The 22808-nt window shown below is 42.2% G+C and overlaps 1 protein-coding gene across 1 annotated transcript; it reads right to left on the bottom strand.

Annotated features, from left to right (window-relative positions):
• Positions 1-1479: 1479 nt before the first annotated feature.
• On the bottom strand, positions 1480-20124 carry GKAP1 (G kinase anchoring protein 1). The gene is made up of 13 exons (XM_072150881.1): positions 19904-20124; positions 17864-17934; positions 16387-16627; positions 15090-15227; positions 13615-13692; positions 11898-12021; positions 10937-10959; positions 8002-8154; positions 5339-5440; positions 5198-5261; positions 4030-4100; positions 2658-2735; positions 1480-1655 (listed from the first exon to the last, which is right to left on the bottom strand). Exons 3-13 carry the CDS (start codon positions 16603-16605, stop codon positions 1608-1610), a joined length of 1098 nt encoding a protein of 365 aa, XP_072006982.1. The 5' UTR covers positions 16606-16627; positions 17864-17934; positions 19904-20124; the 3' UTR covers positions 1480-1607.
• Between the last annotated feature and the right edge of the window lie 2684 nt (positions 20125-22808).

Here is a 22808-nt window from a genome sequence, read left to right as displayed (position 1 = left end):
GAAACATGGCTGGTGTATCTTAACGAATGTTAGGATGTCCACATTGGCTGTACAGACGATCCTCTTGTCAGTGATGACATCACCGGCAGTGCTGAACTAGCTAGCCTGGCTCCTGCTCCTCCTCGTCTGAAGAATTACATCCTCCTTCATAGCCTGAAAAGCTTTTTCAAGCAGGTCAAATATGGGGTGGTAGAGCTGACGATGGCCATTTTGGTGATTTGTCGGAAGAATTTCAGAACTCAACAAATTTCCTGCACGGAGGCCTAGTCGTTGTTGGCAAAGTGCTGCTGTTCTCTACTTCCACAATTGCTTGCTGCTGCTGACACACCCAGTGTTTGTAAAGTGGAATTCCACCTAGTACATGGGTGGGCAGGCCAAACTTTAGCCTTCTCTCTACTATTTGGAAGATGGAGAGCTGAACAGATAGTGTGGGCAGGCTTAGTGACAGTACTGGCATCACATTCTTGTTTTGCGGGAAGACAGGTGGCCTTGTTACTTGGTAGGCGGTGGAACAGGCTGGGCCAACTGAAGCCGCAGGGGAGCCTTAGGCGTTTTCAGGATTTTTTGGCATCTGAGCCACTGCAGCTCATGTTTACTCTGCAGGTCTGCCTGGTCATATTTGAGGTGCTCAGATTATTAAGGCTTTGGCCACACCTTATGGACTGATGGCACAATGAGCAAATCACACCTGTTCTGTCTTATGCAAGGAAAAAATGGCAAGCAGCAGACATCTTGTGGGATGATCTTCGTTTTCTTGTTGTGGGTAGTAGCAGTCAACAAAATGGCTACAGGCCGACCTCTGCACCTTGACCCCATTATGCTTTAAGCCAGCTGCCATGGCTTGGTGGCCACCACCACTGTCTCAAATATCACTGCCTTTCACCCATGTCTGGTCTAGAACCTCATCATCACCCCTTGCTTATTCCTGTCTGGTCTTTCCAAGTATGGCTGTATAATGTTCTATAAGCAGCCTATGAGTAACCTAATGCAGTACTTCAGAGTGCCCTAATAAGGGCAATTATTTCAGATTTCCATCTATCTCTAATAATAGCAGCCTCCTCTATACACTTAATTGCCCTAAAAATGGGCAATTGCTGGTCATTCAGAAGTCCGTGCCTAGCCGACTGACCCCATGACTAGCAGTAAGCTCTCCCTAGCTCTATCTGCTATGTGTAATAGCAACTGGACATGTGACAATGCTTTTATACTGCAGAGTCTCATGTCCAGCTCGGTCAATCACAGGAATGCCTACAGAGGACATGCCTGTTGTTGCTAAGCTGCTGCGAGCTTGGAACTGTTTCCCTGAACACGGATTCTGAACAGCAACGCTTGTCCGGTCTTCCAGTTTAGTTGATGCGGAACCCTCCAACTGCAGCGACAGACCCAAATTTGGAGGTTCTGGTTTGCTCATCGCTAATACTACAATTATTAACCAGACAGCTTAACTGTAACATGCTTAATTTCATGTGTAAAGACCAGTTATACAAATGGAAGAATAAGTTTTATTTAGTCATGAAAAACTAATAACATATGGCATTAGGCAGCAGTATGGAAATTCTGCAAAAGAAGTTAGTCCTTTTATAGAAAACCTCCGTCTTCTCCACTGATCATCGACCATGATCAGATTCCGAGTTCCTTTTACCTTTCTTACCTCCCTGTGGAGAAAAATATAAATGTAAAAATGAAGGTCAGGGAGGTTTTAAATTGATGTAGCTCTGCCATGGCCATCAGAATTCTGTTACATCCTGCTATACTGAATGTTTGTCAGTAACCAAAACTAAAAACGGGTATATAGGTTATCCCCAATCCACAGAATAGTTACCCCCCCCCCCCCCCCAGGAGTCCAGCCCCTTACAAGGAACCTTTCAGGGTCACCCCTAACTAACACCAGCATCCAATACATAGCGGAAACAGTGTTATGATCATACCAGTTGTTTACTTTCTTGGTGCTGAAATGTGAAATCATAAGGGTTTTCTGCTATAGGACAGATGAAGTGACAGTGTAAGGGAAAATGTGAATCATGACCACTGGGCATCTCCTCCACTGTGACTTGAAATCTTAATTTTCCTGCAGATCTGATTTGCAAGACGGAAAATGTTGATGGGCGGGGTGGATTGTAAGGCAGTGTGGATGGGAGGGGCCACTGGACTCTCGGACTTGCTGCTGAATTTAGCTGTATTGCAGATAAATTTCATTTTATGGGGTTATTATATATATAATTTTAAAAAGGCAGCACTTCAAGATTTAATCCAAACACAACCATGTACCTTTATTTAAAGTGAACACTACAGTGAAGGTACTAATTCATGTTTGGACTGAGTCCAGGTCCTGGGCCATGCACTTAAGTGTATATTCGTTATGTGTGTGTGTTTTTAATACAATTTTAAAAACGTGGTGATGTGTGCTTGTTCTGACAGATTGAATATCCCAATGCATTCCCTGCGCTCGCCCTGCTAATTCGAAGTTTATTTTCTAGGTGATCCTGGCATGTCAAGCTTATAGAAGAATACCGCTGGCATCAAGATGAAAAGGAGCATAGGCGAGTATGTGCAGGTGTTTTTTAGTTTCTTTTTAAATGGTAGATCTCCTTTAAGGTTTGTCACAACATAATAAATATTTCTTCATATGGCGGCTGCTATAATTCCGGTTAACATACCTGATATTTCACTAGCTCGGCTTGTAAAGCCTTCACCTTTGATCGTTCTTGCTCTAAAGCAGCGTGCAGACCAGTTACCTGACAAATGGGGAAACAGAAAAACCTGCAGGTTTACCACCAACATCAATACAACAAATATACAAGAAATATCGGGGAAAGGGCTCCAGGGGGATCCAGTTTTAAAACAGTACAATTCAAACAGACTTGCACAAAGGTCACTGCGAAATAAAGGAACTAAAGGAACAGGGGAATCCAGTACTCAGAATGTTCAAAATTCAACTTTACAACATTATTCTTTATTCAGAACAGATAAAAATACATGCTGCGAGTTTTGTGAGACCGTGAGTAAGGACCTAATTTCTGAAACGTAGGTCGTTCTATAGAAACATATTTTTAGTGGTTATGAACAATAATGTTTTAAGATTGAAGTTCCAAGATTCCGATTGCTGGATTTATCCGTTTTATAGCTCCTGTATCTAATTGCCTCTGATGGCAAGACATTCCCGTCAGTCCACTATGAATCCTTCCAGGTGATGATTTTATGGGACCACAACAACATTAAGAGAAACTGAGTGGTGAGCTGCCCTTTCCCCCTGTATATTTTATCACTGCAAAATAAAGTGATCTTTTCACCCATAGTAAAAGATACAACACTCCATTTCCTCGGAAAACAAGCGACAGAACATACAGTAGCTGGTTTGAATATGGCAAAATATTTTTCAAGTTGGCACCTAGATTTTCTATAGCTGGTTTACCATTAATTGGACTGACCCTGCAATGTGCAGGCATCAGGAAAGGTGAGCTACAAATTTTTCTTTTTTGTACTTCAGCTCCTCATTGGCTTGAAAATGGCTCCAAAGAGGATCTAAAGCCTTGTACCTATTTCTAAAGATAATACTGGAGTGCTGCTTTTATGGAGGTTGGCTGGAATATTGACACAAAAATCAGTAATTGCCGGTTATGCAATGTTTTTTTTTGTACAGACATTATCCTGAATTACTTGATCCTCCTGTGGCCCAAAACAAAGCCTGTGCCACAGCCTCAAACCATTGCATGCAATAGATCCATCTATGGCAAAACACAGTTGCTATAGTAAGCGATTTTTCCCCCCCTTTTTAATTGTGTGAAACATGTATATATTAGATTTTCCTTCCAACTCCTCTATAAACATGACAGCCCCTCATGGACAGTTTTATATGGGCTGAGTGGAATAAGTCACTTTTAGAACAAAAGGATTACATTTCACTGTTTATATTGACAAAAATACAAAGCCACAAAAAAATTATAAGAAATGAAATGAATGGATGGCATCAGGTTAGGATTATTAAGTTGAAATGACTAGGACATAAAAGTCATAAATAAGTTTTCTTACCTGTAATGTTAATTCATTCTTAATAGTTACCAATTCTTCTACCTGAAGAAGAATTTCAGCTTTGTCTTTCACTATAATGAAAAGTAAAAAAAAATTAAATAAAAAACCTGGAATGATGACTATGGAAAATGAAAACTGTACAATGTATTATGAATCCACCAGATATGATTAAAAGATCATAGAGATATTGAGGTCAGTGAGATGGATCTGGCCTTCGGGCCTATTCCCATTACTGCATTCAGTAGAGCCCACTACAAGAACTTCTTCACGAGAATAGATGCCCCCCCCCCATGATTTTCTACTCTTCAAAGTAGGCACGAGATCAGAAGAATAAAGGAATTTCTAAAGTCCCAATTGGCTTGTAAATACTAGAGATGACATCCCTAACATCTAAGCTGTGGAGCTTTGGCTCCCCCTTCAAAAAATACAGCATATACAGCATTTCACAGATATAATTCAAACCTATCAGTCCTGGTATACACAATCTTGGTTGCCCCTAAACATGACCTTTTATATTCTGACTTTAGGGTCTGGGAAGCTGCACAGAGCTTCTCTTTGCTCCCCACACCGGACCCTTTACTTGCATTCCAGTACCAGCTCTACACACACTGACAGACACTGATGTCCTGCTGGCAGCAGCATGGAGGAGTGCAAAGCTACAAGCAGATAAGTTCTTTATCCTGGGCAGAGGGAGGTATATAGTAGAGCTGGCAGTGTGTAATAGCTGTGATAGTGAGGAGAAAGTAATTTATACTTACTTTCTTTTGAATCGACACACACTCTGATGTCAGCGAACGGCTGACGACACTATGCCTGCAACGGACCGCGCAGAGACACAGAGCCGATGCCAGGGCCGCCATGTATTCAAGCGTTTTGTTTTTCTCCTACAGGCATTGGGGGCAGGGGCTGGATGGCTACACACTACAGGGGGGCTGGGTAGCTACACACTACAGGGGGGCTGGGGGGCTACACACTACAGGGGGGCTGGGGGGCTACACACTACAGGGGGGCTGTGACCAATGCATTTCCCACCCTCGGCTTATACTCGAGTCAATAGGTTTTTCCAGTTTTTTGTGTTAAAATTAGGGGTCTCCGCTTATACTCGAGTATATACGGTACACAATTAGATGTGAAATAAAAAAAAAACAATAAAACAAAACCCACTTACTTTCTCCTTCTTGTAACATTTTAAGCACTTGTGCATTTCTTGCCTTCACTTCTTTGTATTTTGTCTGGAACAAATTGGTAAAATGTAACAACAGAAGGGAAATCATTCCAATATTTTTTCAAAGGCAGTAATTTTATCTACCTCCCATTGAGAGATGGTGGTTTTCAGATGCTGTATCTGTGTGTCTTTCTTTTCCAGTTCCATCTTCAAAAGCTCCGTTCTTCCATCTTTCAGGACCGATTCCTGAATATTTAAATCAGGTTTACATTCAGCATTTTATTTTCTACCTTCCTGTTTCATTACACTTTTGAGATTATTCAATATGGGGAGGGACACTTGAAAATCTGAACTTTCTTGTTCTGCCCTGTTGTCTAAATTTTTTGCATTTATTTTGTAAAGTGCTATAAAGTTTTTATAGTCTTATTCATCTAAAAAAATTGTAAGTTGAGCACTGCAAGCGCGCCCATATACCAAATAATGGCAGAAGACACAATGTGGTCACAATCTGGTGACCTTGGTTTTCTTGAATTCTCACAAAGTATATATGTTTAGCATCGTTATACATAGGGGAGTCAGGGGTTACATTTTTGGTATAATTTCTTTGCTAACATTTATGGTATTGAATGCCTACAATTTTTGCATTTAAAACGTTACATTAATAGATCTGAAGTAACCTCAAAGGGTTTTCCCGGAATGCTAATAATAAAACCCTGTTTTGTTCTGGCTCCCGTGTCCCTCTGTTACTTCCTGTTTTTGGTGCCTGCACCCTATCAGAAGTTCACAGGATCCGCTTTGAGCAATGAGTGACCTTCTTGGACCACAGGATATCACTTGTAGAAAAGCCACCTAGGACTCACTGGGTTTTAGAGAATTCCTGGAAAACCCCTTTAACTATCCAAAGGAGTGGGAAACAACCGTATCTAGCCATGCAGCCATTGCACCAAATCGCACCCTGTGGACACGATTGATATTCCCCATCAGCCTGATACCCTACACAACTGCAGGCCATATCTGGATTGATTTAGTGCAATGACTGGATGATTAGATGAAGCTGCTCCCACCTAAGGAAATATATGGATCAGCAATGTAATGGGAGCATGGAGAGACCTCACAGCGATTCTATACAGTTTAACGCCATATCGAATAAGAGTGTGTCCTCATGACCTCAGAACATGTTTTCCTACCTACATACATTTTTCATATCAGGATGAACCTCTTTAGCCTTAGCATTAATTTAAAAAAAAAAAGGTTGTCTGGTTTTGTAATCTTTTTCTTCTATTAGCTCCATATGGCCTAAACATAAAGTAGAAACCCTCACCTCTCTCCTTTGCAGTATCTCTCATCTCCACCCTCCATTGGTATACCAACAGAGGCAAAAGGTGAGGAGAGACAGATAACTGGAATGCAGGAGAGAGGTGTTACCACTTTACCACCACCTAGGGCTAATAGTAGGCATTTAATAAGACCAGGTCGGTTTTGTGCCATTCACAGCATTGGTGTAGTTTAGAAAGCGGACTAATGTTTTTTTGTCTTTGTCAGGAAAAAATAAATAAACCCCCAAAACTAAACATATTTTTGTAAACTGCCATCAGAAAGCAATATCCCTTTAGCATCCCTCACCACGTCTGTAAACTTATACATTCAGTTCCTATGCTGTGTGACTGAGGAAAGCACAATCCACGTCTTCTCTGAAGTGTCTCTCACAAGCAACTACTAATGCAAAGCTTTTCTTTACATTACACACACATATGAGCAGGGGAAGGAGATGGGAAGGGAGTTCTGTCACCAGATTTTGACCCCCCCCCCCCCCCCGACTAACAATACCTGCTGATAAAGGGTTACAAGTCTTCCGCATATCACCTTTCTGGTATGCAAATTAGCTTTCCTGACTCTCCTAAGAGAGAAGAGTCAGAGATACCAGTGAGCCATGGCCCATTATTCTGACTGGCAGCTCTGTGTCTCTTCACATCACTGCTCTCCCTCCTTGTACTGAGGGACCGTCTGCCAATATTCAACTACATACACATAAAGCTCTAAGTAAAGATAGGAAATACTGTGTCAATTTTTTTTCACGGTGCCTTGTGTTACATTCATGTCACGTAACCAGAGTGATATCATCGCAGGTCCTTTACCCTTCTAATAATAGTAAACTGTACACCACGTATGTGATTACATAAATCACATAAATCCCTTTTAGGAGAGTTTGCCCATTAAGGCTGTGGAGACTTAAAGCCATAGATGCTCCACTAGGGAATTCTGGGAAGTATGAAAATATGTTTTCCAAGGTGTGAAATGGATACAATGCCTACTTTTGCTACCTTGAAAGGCATCCCCCTTAACACCAAGTATGACCTACAAGAAGTCTAATAACATGGTGTGGGATTAAGCCAAACCAGTATATCAATACGCTGTACTGAGGAGACCCAACCAAGTGGAAACAGTGCTGTCTACAGTTGGGAGTCTGTTCCTTCTGGAATAGATATACTGGTTTGGCTTAATCCCACGTCATGTTATTAGACTTCTTGTAGGTCGTACTTGGTGTTAAGGGGACTGCCTTTCAAGGTAGCAAAATGAGGCATTGTTTTCCATTTAACACCCTGGAAAATGTATTTGCATACTTTTCAGTGTAGATGCTCATTTGCACAATAAAGAAAAGGTGATTTAACAATGATTAGTGTATGGAACAAGAAGATAAATGCCGGGGAGATGGGATCCTTGTGAGCTGCTCTAAAACTAGTGATATCAAAATGAGTGGCAGAGAACAGCTGACAGGTTTCCTTTAATTTACTAAGACACTAACATACCATAGAGCAATCAGAGGATACAATGCCTTCAGCTACTTCAGGAACAGAGTTTTTCTCTTTTCGCTTTTCTTTAAGAAGTATTTTGGTCACATCATCTTCCAGTTTATTGAAAAAGCCACGATCATGAGGTAACAACGAAGGGGACTTTACATCCTAGATTATTAGATTTAAATGAGCATGTAAATAATTCATCTTTGAGGAAATTACTTTAAAACGTATTATTTACATGTTCGGAAAAAAAACAAACAAACAGTCTTTGGAAGCTTCCGAGAAATTTTTACAAAATGTCCCTACTTAATTTGCAGAATGTTTTTAGGGTATAAAGTTCACAGCAGAAATACAATTACACTGCGTAGCACACGAGAACTAATTTTTTTTCCTAAGCTTTAGAAAATAAAAAAAAAAGAAAAACCTGAAAAAGAAATGAATATAGGTGATACAAAATAATAATTCTTATCAAATAAGAAATCAGCTTGGCTACACCAAATACACAATAATTACCCACAGTCACAAGACTTTTCTTCTTATCTAAACATATCATTGATACACCCAAAGTATATGTGAGAAATCAAGGTTTTTGTTCTCTACTACATTAACCCCTTAAGGACGCAGCCATTTTACAGCTTAAGGCTCAGCCCCATTTTTTGGATTCTGACTTGCGTCAATTTATATGGTTATAACTTTTGAACACTGTTACTTATCAAAGCGATTCTGAGATTGTTTTTTCCCCACATGTTGTACTTCATTTTAGTGGTAAATGTCAGCTGATAAGTTTTGCGTTTATTTTCCAAAAAAAGAAAAAATGATGAATTTTTTGAAAAATCTCACTTTTTTGAAATTCTAAATCATTACATTTTCAGGTAGATAGATTTACCACCTAAATAAGTTGCTGCATAACATTTCCCATGTGTCTACTTTACATTTTCATAATTTTTGAAATGTCTGGATAATATATTTTGATGTCGCGCGGCTTACAAATCGAATAGCGATTTTCCGTATTTTCAGAATTTACTCTTAGAAAACCCACCATACAATTTGTTCTGCAATTTCTCCCGAGTGCAGAGACCCCCCACATGTGGACGTTACTTTTTTTATGGGTACACAGCGAGGCGCAGAAAAGAAGAAGGGACCTGCAGCTGCCAGGATTTTAGTTTCCTCTTTGGTCCCTTTTGTAGGCTATAAATATTCACTTTTTCGTTATTGGGGCCATGTGCTGGCATTTTTTTTGCGGGATGAGATGCTTTTTCCAGTGTTGCCATTTTGGGGTTGGTATCACCCATTGTTGAAAATTTAGGAACTCGTTTTTGTGGGGAAAGGGGTGGAAAAGCATCAATTCTGTACTGGATTTTTGACTTTTTTTGGTGTTCACCGTTTAGCCTAATAATCATGTTATCTTTATTCTATGGGACGATACGATTACGGGATACCAGACTTGAATATATTTTCTTACATTTTACTAAATTTGTCAAATGAAACCGTAATGTGGGAAAAAAATCTATCATTTTTGCATTTCCGTCTTCCAAGTGGCATAACATTTTTACTTTTTTGACTTGGGAGCTGGTTGATGGCTTGTTTTTTGCGGGACATGCTGTACTTTGCAGCATTATCATTATGGAGTACATATGTTTTTTGATCACTTTTGATGGCATTTTTTGTAAGATTGAATAGGTAAAAATGTTAATTTTTGGTGGGTTTTCAATAGTTTTTTTTAACGGCGTTCATCGTACGGGTTCAATAATGATTTAATTGTATTCTACGGGTTGTTACGGACGCGGTGATACTATATATGTGGGGTTTTTGTTATGATTTAGACTTTTTTGGGGTTATATGTCTCTTTATATGTTATGGGGCTTATGGGCATTTTTTTTGATTTATTACTTTATTTTTTATTGAATAACATTTTTTTTTTACTTTTTCACTTTTTCCACCATGGGAAATGACCAAGCAATCATCTGATTGCTTGTTCATGATAATACTCTGCAATAATCATGTATTGCAGGGTATTATCAGTGTTAGCCTATGCGCTTGCATAGGCTGGCACTATGCCAGTAAGATGACGTCATCATCTTACTGGCAGTGCCTGCAGGCAGTGCTGGGGACCAGATCGGACCCCAGCACTTCCATAGCAGCGATCGGCGTCCCCCGAAAACGGTTCAGGGGGGGCGATCGTGGGGGAAAGACCCCCAGAGACATGTTAGATGCCGCGGTCGTGCTGACCGCGGCATTTAACGGGTTACACACCCGCGATCAGAGCCCACTCCGACCGCGGGTGTTACACTGGGGTTCCGGCTATTAGTTACAGCCGGCAACCCGTGTTTCCCGATGCCGGTTTGGCTCTGATCCAGAGCCGAGCCGGCATAAGCGCCGTGGCGGATATATCCGCCACTGAGCGCGAAGGGGTTAAAGGACCAAATTAGGATAAAATCTAATTTTGCACCAAGTTTGAACCACAGTTCAGATATTAGCCAACTGTAGTATGGATAAGCTAAAGTGGAGTCTACCCCCATTCACCTCCGCATTGTATACCAATATGCTTTCCAGATACCTTTATTGTGTCCAAGAAACCCGTCATTTAAAATTGTATAGATTGTGGACTCATGTGAGTAGGACCCTCACTCACATTTTTTGATCAGATAATTATTTTTCTAGGTCTTATTTTGACCCATTTTCAAATTTCCACAAATATTAAAACAGTACTTTCTCTAAAATGCCCATATGCCTACTAAAATAATAATAAATATTGAGCTACAATCAGCCATGTAGATGTAAATGATTGTCAAAACACCTGGACCGCTTACAAAATGTGTTCAGTTTGCTTTAGGTCTGAACCTATACTCAAAAACGCAATAAAAAAATCAAACAAAAAAAAACAAAAAAGACATATGAAGAATAAGTATCACCTAGCAAACAGATAAACTCAACTACAGTCACTTACCTCAGTTTTTTTCCTGGATTGTTCTGGAAAGAGAAAAAAAAATGCTGTATTGCAGTCTGTATTAACGAACGCACACAAATATATTTTACAACAAGGCACCGAAGCATAATAATGTGCCGCAGAATTATTTTTTTCTTTGACTCTCTATATGCAAAGTCATTAATGAGAACCTTCCATTTACATTAACCCACCCAAAATTAATACTTGATTAAAAGCCATCATTAAAAAGGATTTCCTTTAGCCACAAAAGGTTCCTTTCCATGGCTGCAATGTGAACCCATCACACTAAGTTAATCCTGTATATTAAATTTTACTTGCATTGCCTGCCTCCTTGTTCCAGATTGACAGGTCTCACTGCTAGGACATGCTGCTGTATGAAACTTTGAGAGAGACTTCTGGTTACATAATGTGGCACTTTACGTCATGTGACCAGGGTGATGTCATCGAAGGTCCTGTTATATTTGCAACGTCTACCCCATGTATATATCTGATCACATGAAGTCACAGCATGCCTCCATGGACTTCTACTCCTCCGTGATAAGATACATACATGGGGTAAAGGTTAATGCAAATGTAACAGGACCTTAGATGACATGACCCTAATGACTGCTGAGAAGAGGCATAGGAAATGTGGAGGAGAAGATGGGAGGGTCCGGCTGAGCTGGTTATGCCCCCTCTGATGCCATTTAATCTAAGGTGAAGTTGATTTTTGGGGATGTAAGGGAAACAATTTTTAGCTAAAACAGGTTCCCTTTAGAGTATTGTATTAGACATTTTGTATATGCATTTTGTGTTCTTACAAAACCTAAAAAACATTAATCTAACATTTTTTAAATAAATGTGTGGCTGTCCGAGATGAATGATGTAAAAGACAAAAGATAAAACCTCTTATTGATCATCATGACAACCATGCACAATTACTAAACACTACATTCAATGTTCAGTGAAGAAGACCCCTCACCTTCTGACTGGAAGTCCTTTAGAGACACTGTGACAGGCTTGTCCTTGCCTTGATGGTTCTTTCTTTTATCCTTTTTATTTGATCGCTTTGACTGAGGGGATACATTTTCTCCACTGTCATTCTCCTGAAATATAACAGGTACATAAGTTTGTGGTGAAACCACTGCTTGCTGTGTTAATATGCTGTCATATCATACTTTATCCATTTATACGGTTGAAAAAAGACACATATCTATCAAGTTCAGCCAAGGAAGGGAAGGGATTGGATGAGGAAGGCATTTAGGGGAAACATTTCTATATAACACAACCATCAATGTTATTTTATTTGGGTGTAAAAAGTAGCAACAGTAACAACTTCCAGTATAATGGATATTATACTCAATAATATAATCAACCAACCAGAGCATGGCCAGGTAGTCCTGAGGAACGCTTATAGAATGAGTATCAACTTTTTATGTAAGGCATCAACTATAAATGCATCACAGGGACACCCAATAAAGAATACTCTTTCTTTAAAGGGGTTATCCGGGTGTTAAGATTTACTTAGGGCCGGGCTGGGACAGGCTATTTAAAAATAATAAACGTGTACTTACCATGTCCCGCGCCGCGGTCCGTCTCATCTGTGCGCCGGTTTATATACAGGGGCCGGAAGCACCCATCCGGTACCATCTCCCAGCGCTTACAACGCTCAGAGATGGGGACGAATGGGGGAGCCGGTCACATTGCAAAGCCGGAAGTTTCCTGTGCACGGCTTCTGTGCCCCTGTAAACAAACAGGGGCACGGATCAAACGGACCACAGCGCGGGACATCGGCGCCGCCGGAGGGGGTAAGTATGTGTTCATTATTTTTAAATAGCCCGGTCCTTAGTAATCTTTTTATAACCAGATAACCCCTTTAATGTCCATCAATAAAAGGAGTGCCACGGCATGCAATGTGTTACAACCACTGACATGGTACAGTGCAAGAAGGCTGCTGTCTGCTGCTCACAGAGGGCATTATTTGTCATTGTTGTCTTTGGTAGTAGTAAAGGTTTATTTCCAGCTGTTGCTTACACCTGCACCCTTGCTTTGGCTGCTCTAAACCAGTATTTTACTACAGGGTTACAGGTTGATGCTGGGTTGGAGCTCAGAGCTACCCTCAATAGGGGAAGATTGACCAAGCTTTGTACACAGTTGCAATTACAGGCAGTCCCTGGGTTACATACAAGATAGGTTCTGTAGGTTTGTTCTTAAGTTTAATTTGTATGTAAGTCAGTCAAAATGTTTTTTGTCTCTTTGACAATTGGATTTTAAAGCATTTCTGTCATAAGAACCAGGATTAACAATAAAGCTTAATTGCAGACACCCTTGATAACTGTTACAGCTGATTATTGAAGCCTGGGGCTAAAGAACAGTAAATTACCAACACCAGAGGTCCGTTTGTAACTAGGGGTCATCTGTAAGTCAGGTGTTCTTAAGTCGGGGACTGCCTGTACTTTCCCCCCTCCACGTCAAGTGGGCATAAAGGGGCATGAAAGGGGCCATGCCAGGCAGTGGAGTGTTCCCACCCTGCTCCTGTGCACTAGCATTTGCACAATTTGTTGATGCAACATTGGCCTTATCCTACAAAACAACAAACTCTTTACCAAGGCCACTCTAAGTTGTAATAGTGTCTGAAAAAGGTTGTAATTTGCACTACGTTTTCAGACATACAGACTGATAAATATGCCCCAATGTACCTTTTTCAGTTCTTCATACTCCAGCTTGCTTAGCATCAATGCTTTCTCCAGATCGGCTTCATACATATCAGATGTAATCTGCAGAAAAGAAATTACTCATGCCAAATATTTGGAAAATAACAATAGCTTTCCCCTGCTGTACAGCACGACATTGATGGAACTCTCTAGGCGGCAGCACTGAAGCAACTGATGATTTAGAGGACATCTACCATCAGGATCAAGGAATGTAAGCCAAGCACACTGACATACAGGTGTGTGCCCCCTCTGGCAGGATTTGCCGTTGTTAAAATTATGCAAATTAGCCTGAGGGCTCCAGGCTCCACTGAAATATATGGAGCCCAGAGCCCATCAGACTACTTATTTGCATAATTTTTAAAACATTTGTTTTTCATAAAAAACAAGGGCATACAAGCTAAAAGAGCATATCCTGCAAGAGGGGGCAGGGGTGCTGGGTTTACATTCCTTCATCTTTTAACCAACAACTAAAGCAGTTGAAATTTGCAGATTTCAATGCAAATTTAACACTTATGGCCTATTCTTAGGAGAGGTTAATAACACATCACTACCACCAATCAGCAAGTTAGTCCCTATCTACAGAACCTTAGGTAACTGCTTTGAGGCTTATACATATACAGTATTATGCAGTAGTGGACCGCACCCCTGGCATAAAGCAACATAGGTCTTGGATTTTATACGGTGTTTATTTAAATAAAATTAGTTGGTTCAAATTTTCTGAATCAGTGTACTCTGATGAGGAGACCCCCCCCACCCGTAGGCTGCTAGAGCACCCATTAGCCCTACTTTTCTTTCCTTTCATACACTTGTCTCACAGTCCCTTTCTGGGTACCGGTTTTAGAGTTAGGGAGCTGCTAAGGCAGCGATCTCTTTATGGAAAGAGCCCATATATGTCAATAAGGAAACAGTCCCATCAGCAGACTGTATTATATGCAGAACCACAAGTGGTTATCAAGTGAGCATTTTTCTTTCACACCTGGATCTTTCCGTTCTTTCCTTTTATATAAAAATAGCCCTAGTCTGATATATTTAGGGTATATTTAACATTAGTCGGATTCAGCTATTCCTGATGTGGGTGGGCACTTCCTGGTTGTGACATCAGCTCAGGGCAATGAAGCCAGAACAGGACAGTGCGCTTGTAATATCACTACAGGTACTACAGCCCCTCTCAACAAGCCTCCTGTTGTCTTTAGCTGTACTATTTGGTATCAAATGGCAACCAGAAAGCATTGCAAATTGAGATAGCCTTGGGGACAAAGTAAAAATTCTGCTATATGCTAAACAGCTGCAGATAGCTAATTATAGTAAATTAGAGAATTGCTAATTTTTTAGGAGATATAGCCGTTTGAATTTGGACAAACGGGAAATAGGACATATACAGCTGTTTGGCAGTCGTGAAGGGCTTTATGATAGGAAAGTCAATGTCCTTATTAGCTAGGGAACATATCAATATTAGTTACCTGCTCATCTTTTTGACGCCACTGCTGCCAGTCTTCTCCTTGAGCCTCTTTAGGTATGCTGGGAACTGCGGAGTCTTGAGACCCACCACTGATGTGTGAAGATTTTTGTGGAATTTTCTTAAAGGCAAGATTCCTGAGCTGTTAAAAGAAAAAAAAAAAACTTGTGAGCAGTTTTTTTTTGTTGCTATAGTTATTTACTATAAACAGAATACAAACAGCTATGTTATTCCAAGATATTTCCTACATTTTTATTATTAAAGATATACTTCTCCTAGATGGCGTACCATTTATCATGCTCCAAAACGGGTCACCATTTTTCTAGTTGGTGATCACCTTAGACATTTTAATAGTGTCTAAATACATTTTTTGGATTTTACTTTTTTGCCAGAGCCGCTAGTACATTTTTCATCCTATGACTCAGGACTGGACAAAGCTACTTTTGGCTTCCATGCATTGCGCCTCCTCACTTACAGGGTGAGCTGCAATATTTTTGTCTATTGACCTGTAAGGAGTCATGGGAGTGAAGAAGAGTCATTCTGGAATGTCCCCTCCTGGCCTGAATGGTGTTTTACAAGACTTTTATATAATTATATAAACCTCTTTCCGCAGGCTGCCACCCAGCACTTGCCTTGTAACTATGTAATTTGCCTATGGGACATCATTCAATGTGACATCCCTGCATTATGTTTCTCCTCTCTTGTGACTAATTACAAGTCATTTGTATACAGCCTTCTCCACCAGAAAGAGCATGTGTCCCTCTCCCCACACCACAGTTTGTGCCCGTATTTACTAAGAGGTAAACTAAGAAATTTCAAAACTGGCTTAAACTATGCCAGTCTGAATGAAATACCCCCCGGGTTCGAGACTTACTCCATATATCCCCATGACAGTGAGCTCTAAAACAGTGAAACAATGGCACAACAAATATGGAGAGTGCATCCTGTCATAATAAAGTTTAGTAAAACACTATAGTAACATCACTACTTTAACCGCTTCAACCCCTTTTTATGCATTTTTATTTATTCTTCCACAAGCTATATCTTTTTAATCTTTTTATCTTTTACAAAGCTATGTGTGGGCTGGTGATCTGTGGCACATATTTTACGCCATGTACTGTGCTAAAAAAACCCATTGATTACAATGGGTCAGAATGCAATGCAAGTTCTGCACGTCAAAAGCATGCGCAGAACATGCGCCTGAAAAAAGCAAATGTGGAATGGGCCTTAGTTCAGTTGAATTATGTTTGTGATGATGCCTGTTCTGAGCAGGGACTGATTAGACGCCCATTGGTTGTTACCTCATTGGCCTCGCTCTGCTGCTGTTCTTTCTTTTTTCTCCTTTTCTCCTTCTTCTTCTCATTCGTATTGTTTTTTCCACTAGCAGCAGATCCACGCACTTTTCCTCCACTGCGGCCGCCCTTTGTCTTCTCAGAATCAGAATCACTGCTGCTGTCTACCTTCAGCAAGGCGAAGCGCGAAGCTGTGGTCGGGACCATGCTCACCACAGCTGAAGCCATTGCTAAAGAGAATAGCCACTTCCTAAAACAGAAACAAAGTGTGAAAAAAGACACAATCAAAACCCCAATCATTATGAGTACTGGTCTGCAAGGTTCAGAGGAAAGTCATCAGTATTTCTTATTGATAGTTCCCAACATATACACACTGAATAGACAGAAAAATACATTATAAAGGGGTTGTCCTTGACTTGGCACATACAGAAATGTATGGGGGTTGTGACAATATCATACAAGTTGTGCTGGTTGTCAAAACTACTGAACTGAATTTGATCCCATAAAAATCTACTGGGTTTGAATATCTGTGGACTGCTGGCTCTTAGTAACCTGTGGGTGGCAATGTGTACCAAAACCATATCATAAATCTACCATCAAAACCAAACATGAAAAGGACACTTACTCATAGATCCAGGCACCGTGGCTGTGGAAATCTTATATTTATCATCCATGGCCTACATCCTTTTAAAATCTACTTTTATAAGTATGCCAATGAGGTTAAGGGCTCAGCCCTTCAGTGCTGCAGATTCACAGGCTGTTACACGGTCTTCCCCCTGCTCCCACAGCACTCACTCCCCTCCATCTGCCTGTAATCTTACACAATGGAAGGGGGAAGTGCTCCTGCACAGAGTAACAACCTGTGAATAATAATTCCTTTATTTATATAGTGCACACAGATTACGCAGCGCTGCACAGAGCTTGCCAAATCAGTCGGTCCCCTTGGGGCTCAAAATCTAAACAACCTACCAGTATGATTTGGAGTGTGGGAGGAAACTGGCAGCCCCAACATCCCTGGTTTATCATGCATGATTTTGATGGTAGATTTCCTTTAAGCCAATAAATAGGATTAACTGTTTTTGGAAAGGAATAAGGAAGGTCTTTTTATACAGTGTATTAGATTGGTACAAAAAATGTATATTATTTCTAAATAAAATTCTGCTGGTTTTTCAAAGTGTCCAGAAGAAAAAGCCAAGACTAAAACCCTGAATTCCTGCCATGGACTTGTATGTGGATTAACTCCAGGGAAACTCGATAGAGTTAACCCATAGCTTTAATGTAAGGAATCAGGACAAAAAAATTAGCATGTTGTAGATTTAAATTTATTTTTTTTTTCAATTTAATTGCATTAGCAGCAAAATGCTGCTTGATCCTGCTAGGACATGGTATGTGTGAACATGGTGTTAGACCTGGGACCACAAAATGTGGCACAACACAAAACAGTCACCCAGCCAGATACTGGGTCACAATGCAACTATTAACTTACCCCAAGACAAGTGAACAGAAACCTGTATGGATCCTAGCAGAGCCTGAAGTGATCAGAAACCAGATTCCAATCTAAGAAAACAAACACAAACTGTGTGAAAAAAGGCAGTTTCCCATTAATTACACTAATCCATTAACAATCAGGATTGTTAATGGATTAGTGTATGACTGCTGAAGGATAACGGACCGTATGAAGGATAACGGTATGACCGCTAAGAGTCACGCAACTAGGGGCCATAAGTCTTCTCAAGTGTTCAAGGTGGGTCAACCATTTCCCACAGCTTCACAAACTGTTCTCATCATGAAACCTGGGGTCAGCCAAAGAAGCGTACGTAGTAGAAAACCCTCTGAACACTATGTGGCGAGTTGCAGCCTAATGTCTCATACTCAGAACATCATTAGAGTACAGTAGTTGTGCCAGGAGGCCGGACATCATATCACCATAGACTATAATGCTGCGATTATAAGGCTAACTCATGTACCATGTTACCCAGACTAAAGGCTCTTTCAAACCGCAGTGACCGTCTTCGCTTTGTTTCAGTTTTTTTATCCGCATTACATCCACAATGCTTTCTTTGGTTGTTTTTTTTTTTTTTAAAGGGCACCTTCCACCACGATTCTACCTATAAAGGTAGATCGGGTGGTAGGTGGATGTAAGGGACGTGAGGATAGCTCTTTTTAGAGCTAATCCTCACGTCCCCGCTAACTTTTAATAAACTTTATTCCCCTAATATGTAAATTTACTTATGCGGCTACTGGGGCGTGGAGTAGCCGGGCACGAGGCTACACAGTGCGGCTACTCCACACCCCAGTAGCCACGTTACTCCTCCTACCCCGTTGTGTGCGGCGCGCAGCTCCTCGTAGCTGCGCGCCCTCGTCCGACATGCTGGCGTTCTGCGAATGCTGAGCAGCCACAGCTCTGAGGCCGGAGCTACTGCGCATGCGCAGAACTCCGGCTTGTCGGATGCTGCGCGCCGCACACACATGGTAGGAGGAGTAACGTGGCTACTGGGGCGTGGAGTAGCCGCGCTGTGTAGCCTCGTGCCCGGCTACTCCACGCCCCAGTAGCCGCATAAGTAAATTTACATATTAGGGAAATAAAGTTTATTAAAAGTTAGCGGGACGTGAGGATTAGCTCTAAAACGAGCTATCCTCACGTCCCTTACATTCACCTACCACCCGATCTACCTTTATAGGTAGAATCGTGGTGGTAGGTTCCCTTTAAGGGTCTGTTCACATGTTCAGTTTTTCGGATTCAGTTTTTGATGTCCAAACCAGGAGTGGGGTGAGACAAAGAGGAGTAACATGTCTTAATAATATGTTCTCACACATTAGAAACCGACCCCACTTTTGAATTTGAAAACTGCAACAGAAAAACTGACTGGAGAAACGCAGCCGCCAGGAACATCACTCCTACTACCCCCCATATATTTGTACACCCCAATCTATAAAGCGCTGCCTAATTAAATGGCGCTACACAAAGATTTATTGTTATGATGATGATGATCTGTGCATTTCGATCGCAATGTAATGGATCCGCTGTGAATCCACATGTATGGAGCTCATTGTAAAGCGTGAATTCCACCACAATTCGGAGCCATTACATGACAAGCAGGGGATCATACATCTACAGAAGAGACTGTATGATCCCCAGTATGTCTATACATTGCTGCACATCATAGTTTGGCACCCAACCTTTACAATCCTTGTATTACAAAGGGCCCTGGGATGTGTAGCAGAGCAGTCATGTCACATATAGAATTATAGGGCAGATGCTCTTATGGATGCTGTCTGGCTGTTGTGTCTACGAGTATGACTCCATGTATGTGTATCACACCCAGCTCTCCCGGTACAGCACGGAGCACACTTGTGATGGCCGCCGATCCCTGTGCACTGGAGCTCGGGCCCACCACAACCCCAACTCCCCGGCTCCACTATTACACAGTGCCCTATTTGTGGAGCACAGGCCGCACACGGTGCACAGCCCGGGGTCCTCCCGTGTCCCGGCCGGACATACATCCTCCCATGTGCTGCAGTCTACCTGATGTCCTGCTCCGCTCTGCCGCCAGCGCCGGTAAGTGACCGTGTAGTAAGGCTGAAGCACCGCTAGGTAACCAAGGCACCATCCAGACACCTGCTCTGAGCAGCTGCACTCAGTGTACGGAAGCCTGCAGAGGGCAGAAAGCGGCCGCCACACACGCCCAGTCTGGCAGAGAAACAGGAGCTGCAGCAGGGGCTGAGGAGTACTGCCAGGGTAATGAGGCTGCGTCCAAACATTCAGGGCGCGTTCACACCACAGTTTTCTGATGCAGTATTTGATGTCAAAACCAGGAGTGGTTATGTTATGCAAATGCTTTTTGGCTTTTTTGCTTCGAGTTGTGCGTTGCGTTTTTGACGCATTCCACTGCCTTCAGCCCTGATCCCATGATAAGGTTACATTGCGTTTCCACTGCATCTGCTAAAACGCAGTGTAACCTTATTATCAAGGTTGAAGCCAGTGAAATGCATCAAAAACGTAACGCACAACGCGACGCAACACATAGTGTGTATGCACCCTAATTGAAAAACTGAACGAGTGAATGCACCCTCGGGCCGCGTTCACGTGGTGTGTTGTGTCACGTTTTTGACGCATTCTAGAGGCTTGACTAATGATCACATGCTGAGGTTACATTGCATTTGAGCAAATACAGCGTACCCTTAGCATGTCATCAAGGCAGAAGCCTTTGGAATGCGTCAAAAACGCAGCACATCATGTGAATGCGGCCATAGGTTTTCAGATGCAGTTTTTGAAGCCAAAAACTGATGCGGATCATAATGGGTGAAAAAAACGTAATCTTGAGTGACTGCTCTAACTCTTTATTCATTCCACTCCTGGTTTGGACATTAAAAGCTGCATCTGAAAAACTGAGACCTATTCAAAACGCAAGACCAATGCTGCAAGTGAACGTAGCCTTAGGCTATATTCACACTGCCGTTGCCCGCCCGTACCGTACCGGGCAATGGCAGTGTACGGGGAGAGGAGGAGGAGGTGAGCGCAGCTCACCCCCGCCCCTCTCCATAGCAACCTATGGCGCACGGCCCCGTATTACGGGAAAAGATAGGACAGGTCCTATCTTCTTCCTGGGTACGGAACGGTACGGTGCCGCACGTGTGCTGCACCGTACCGCTCCCGTAGGGTGCCGTGCGCCCATAGGAGTGTATGGGGGACGTATATCGGCCGTATATACGTCCCCCATACGTTCGTGTGAATGTAGCCTAAGAGTGTGAATGCACGCTTAGGAGGGGTGTGTTTAGGATACACTCACCTTTCTCATGCTCCCCAGCAGGTATGCAGGCAGCGCCAGGTCCGGCCCGGCTGTGCACAGATTAAGATCTCAGCTGCTTGCCGACGTCATAGTTGGTGCGCTGCTAACGTGCATGAATCTGGCGCTGCCAGAGGACGCCAGCGGTCATGTGTAGCTGGCGTCCTCTGGAAATTTGATAAGCGCATTTTTTAAACTACTATTGTGAGTATATTTTAAATAAAGAATACCCTGTTTTAAAGAACATACTACGCTATTCGTGTGAATATTTTCTTCCAGCGGCCCGCTGGAGACAGTGGCGGGATTGAAGAAAGAAAACCGCACGAAGGGAGTTCTGAACAGTGGTCTAGGCCTGTCAGAGGTTCGAGTGCTATACAAATCGTGGATAGACGTTGCCCTTCCCGTCACAGTGAAAGCAGGGATACATCCCCCCAAAAAAAGGAAGTACGATTGAACACTTTGGAGCTCCGGTCAGAGTTACTTTTCATCTCATTTACAAAAGGTCTTTATATAGTTATGCATCTTGGAAGGGCGGCAGGAGAGGGGTGTTTTTTCTGGTTGCCTTCATCACTTTTTCTTTGATTTTGTAGAAGTGGATTCTAGCGAGGACATAGTGTGGTACAGTTTCATCCAGATGTTTTGGTCTGGGCAGTCTGTGGGCCCTATCTATTTCAAGGTCCTTTAAGGAGCAGGTAGGCACCAGGATGCATATTAGGTCCTGTAGATATTTGGGCAGCTCCGAACCACATCTGAATTTAATATTGTTGCAACACAATGTGTCCTCAGCATCTGCCAGTTTGGCCTGCTGATGGACCTACGATTCCAGCTCATAATGAGCGTCTAGGAGGTTGTTATGGAAGACCGTAAATTCACCCATTTTGCTCTCACTCTGTCTCCTATGTGGGAAATGTCCACAGATAGTCGGTGCAATAAATCAGAAATTTCGCTCTGGAAAGAATGGTGCAATACCCCCTGCTTTTGTTTCATTGTGGCCTGTTTTATCAGATGCTGACATGACGGCAAAGATGTCCTGTGTCTCCTCGGTATTGCTACATTCAGTATGTTTGGGTCCCCAAGCACCGGAGTTGAAGTCCTGCTCATTCTCCCTGCATGGGAGCTGTTTTGCTGGGCTTAGCGATTGGGAGAGGATGCCTGTATCATATGGCAAAGGGGATCCATTGGACTTCCAGTCCAGTCTTCTGGGCAGGCCTTGGTTCATGATGTCGGAGCTGATGAGGATCTCCTAGGGTGGCAGGAGGTTCCCTGGCTCTCTGCGCTGTGAGCATGGAGCGCTGCAATGAAGGAAGTCTCTCCTCGGGGGCCGTTGCCGTCTTGGATTTGCTATGGGACTGTAGCAAAGTAGAAATTCAGCAATTTATGCGCCGAACGCAGTTTTTCCACCTCTTTGTCATTTTCCCAGTGTGGGACGGTGTCCGCAGCTCAGAGTGAGTGGCTTTTAAGCAGAGATAGCTGTGGAGGCACGGGAGTTGGAGCTCTCTCCTCACTCAGCTGCCCAACCACACCCCTCCTGTACCTTTTCTTTAATCAAGCTGACTGCGAGTCCATGATAAAACGTGCATGTGCATTGACTTATTAAAAATTAAGGTTATCCTTTCTGTGGAAATGTGAAAAAAGACTGAATGA

Source organism: Engystomops pustulosus, chromosome 1 (genome assembly GCF_040894005.1).
Source record: "Engystomops pustulosus chromosome 1, aEngPut4.maternal, whole genome shotgun sequence".
Lineage (NCBI taxonomy): Eukaryota > Metazoa > Chordata > Amphibia > Anura > Leptodactylidae > Engystomops > Engystomops pustulosus.
This window is presented reverse-complemented; position numbering and strand designations above follow the sequence as displayed.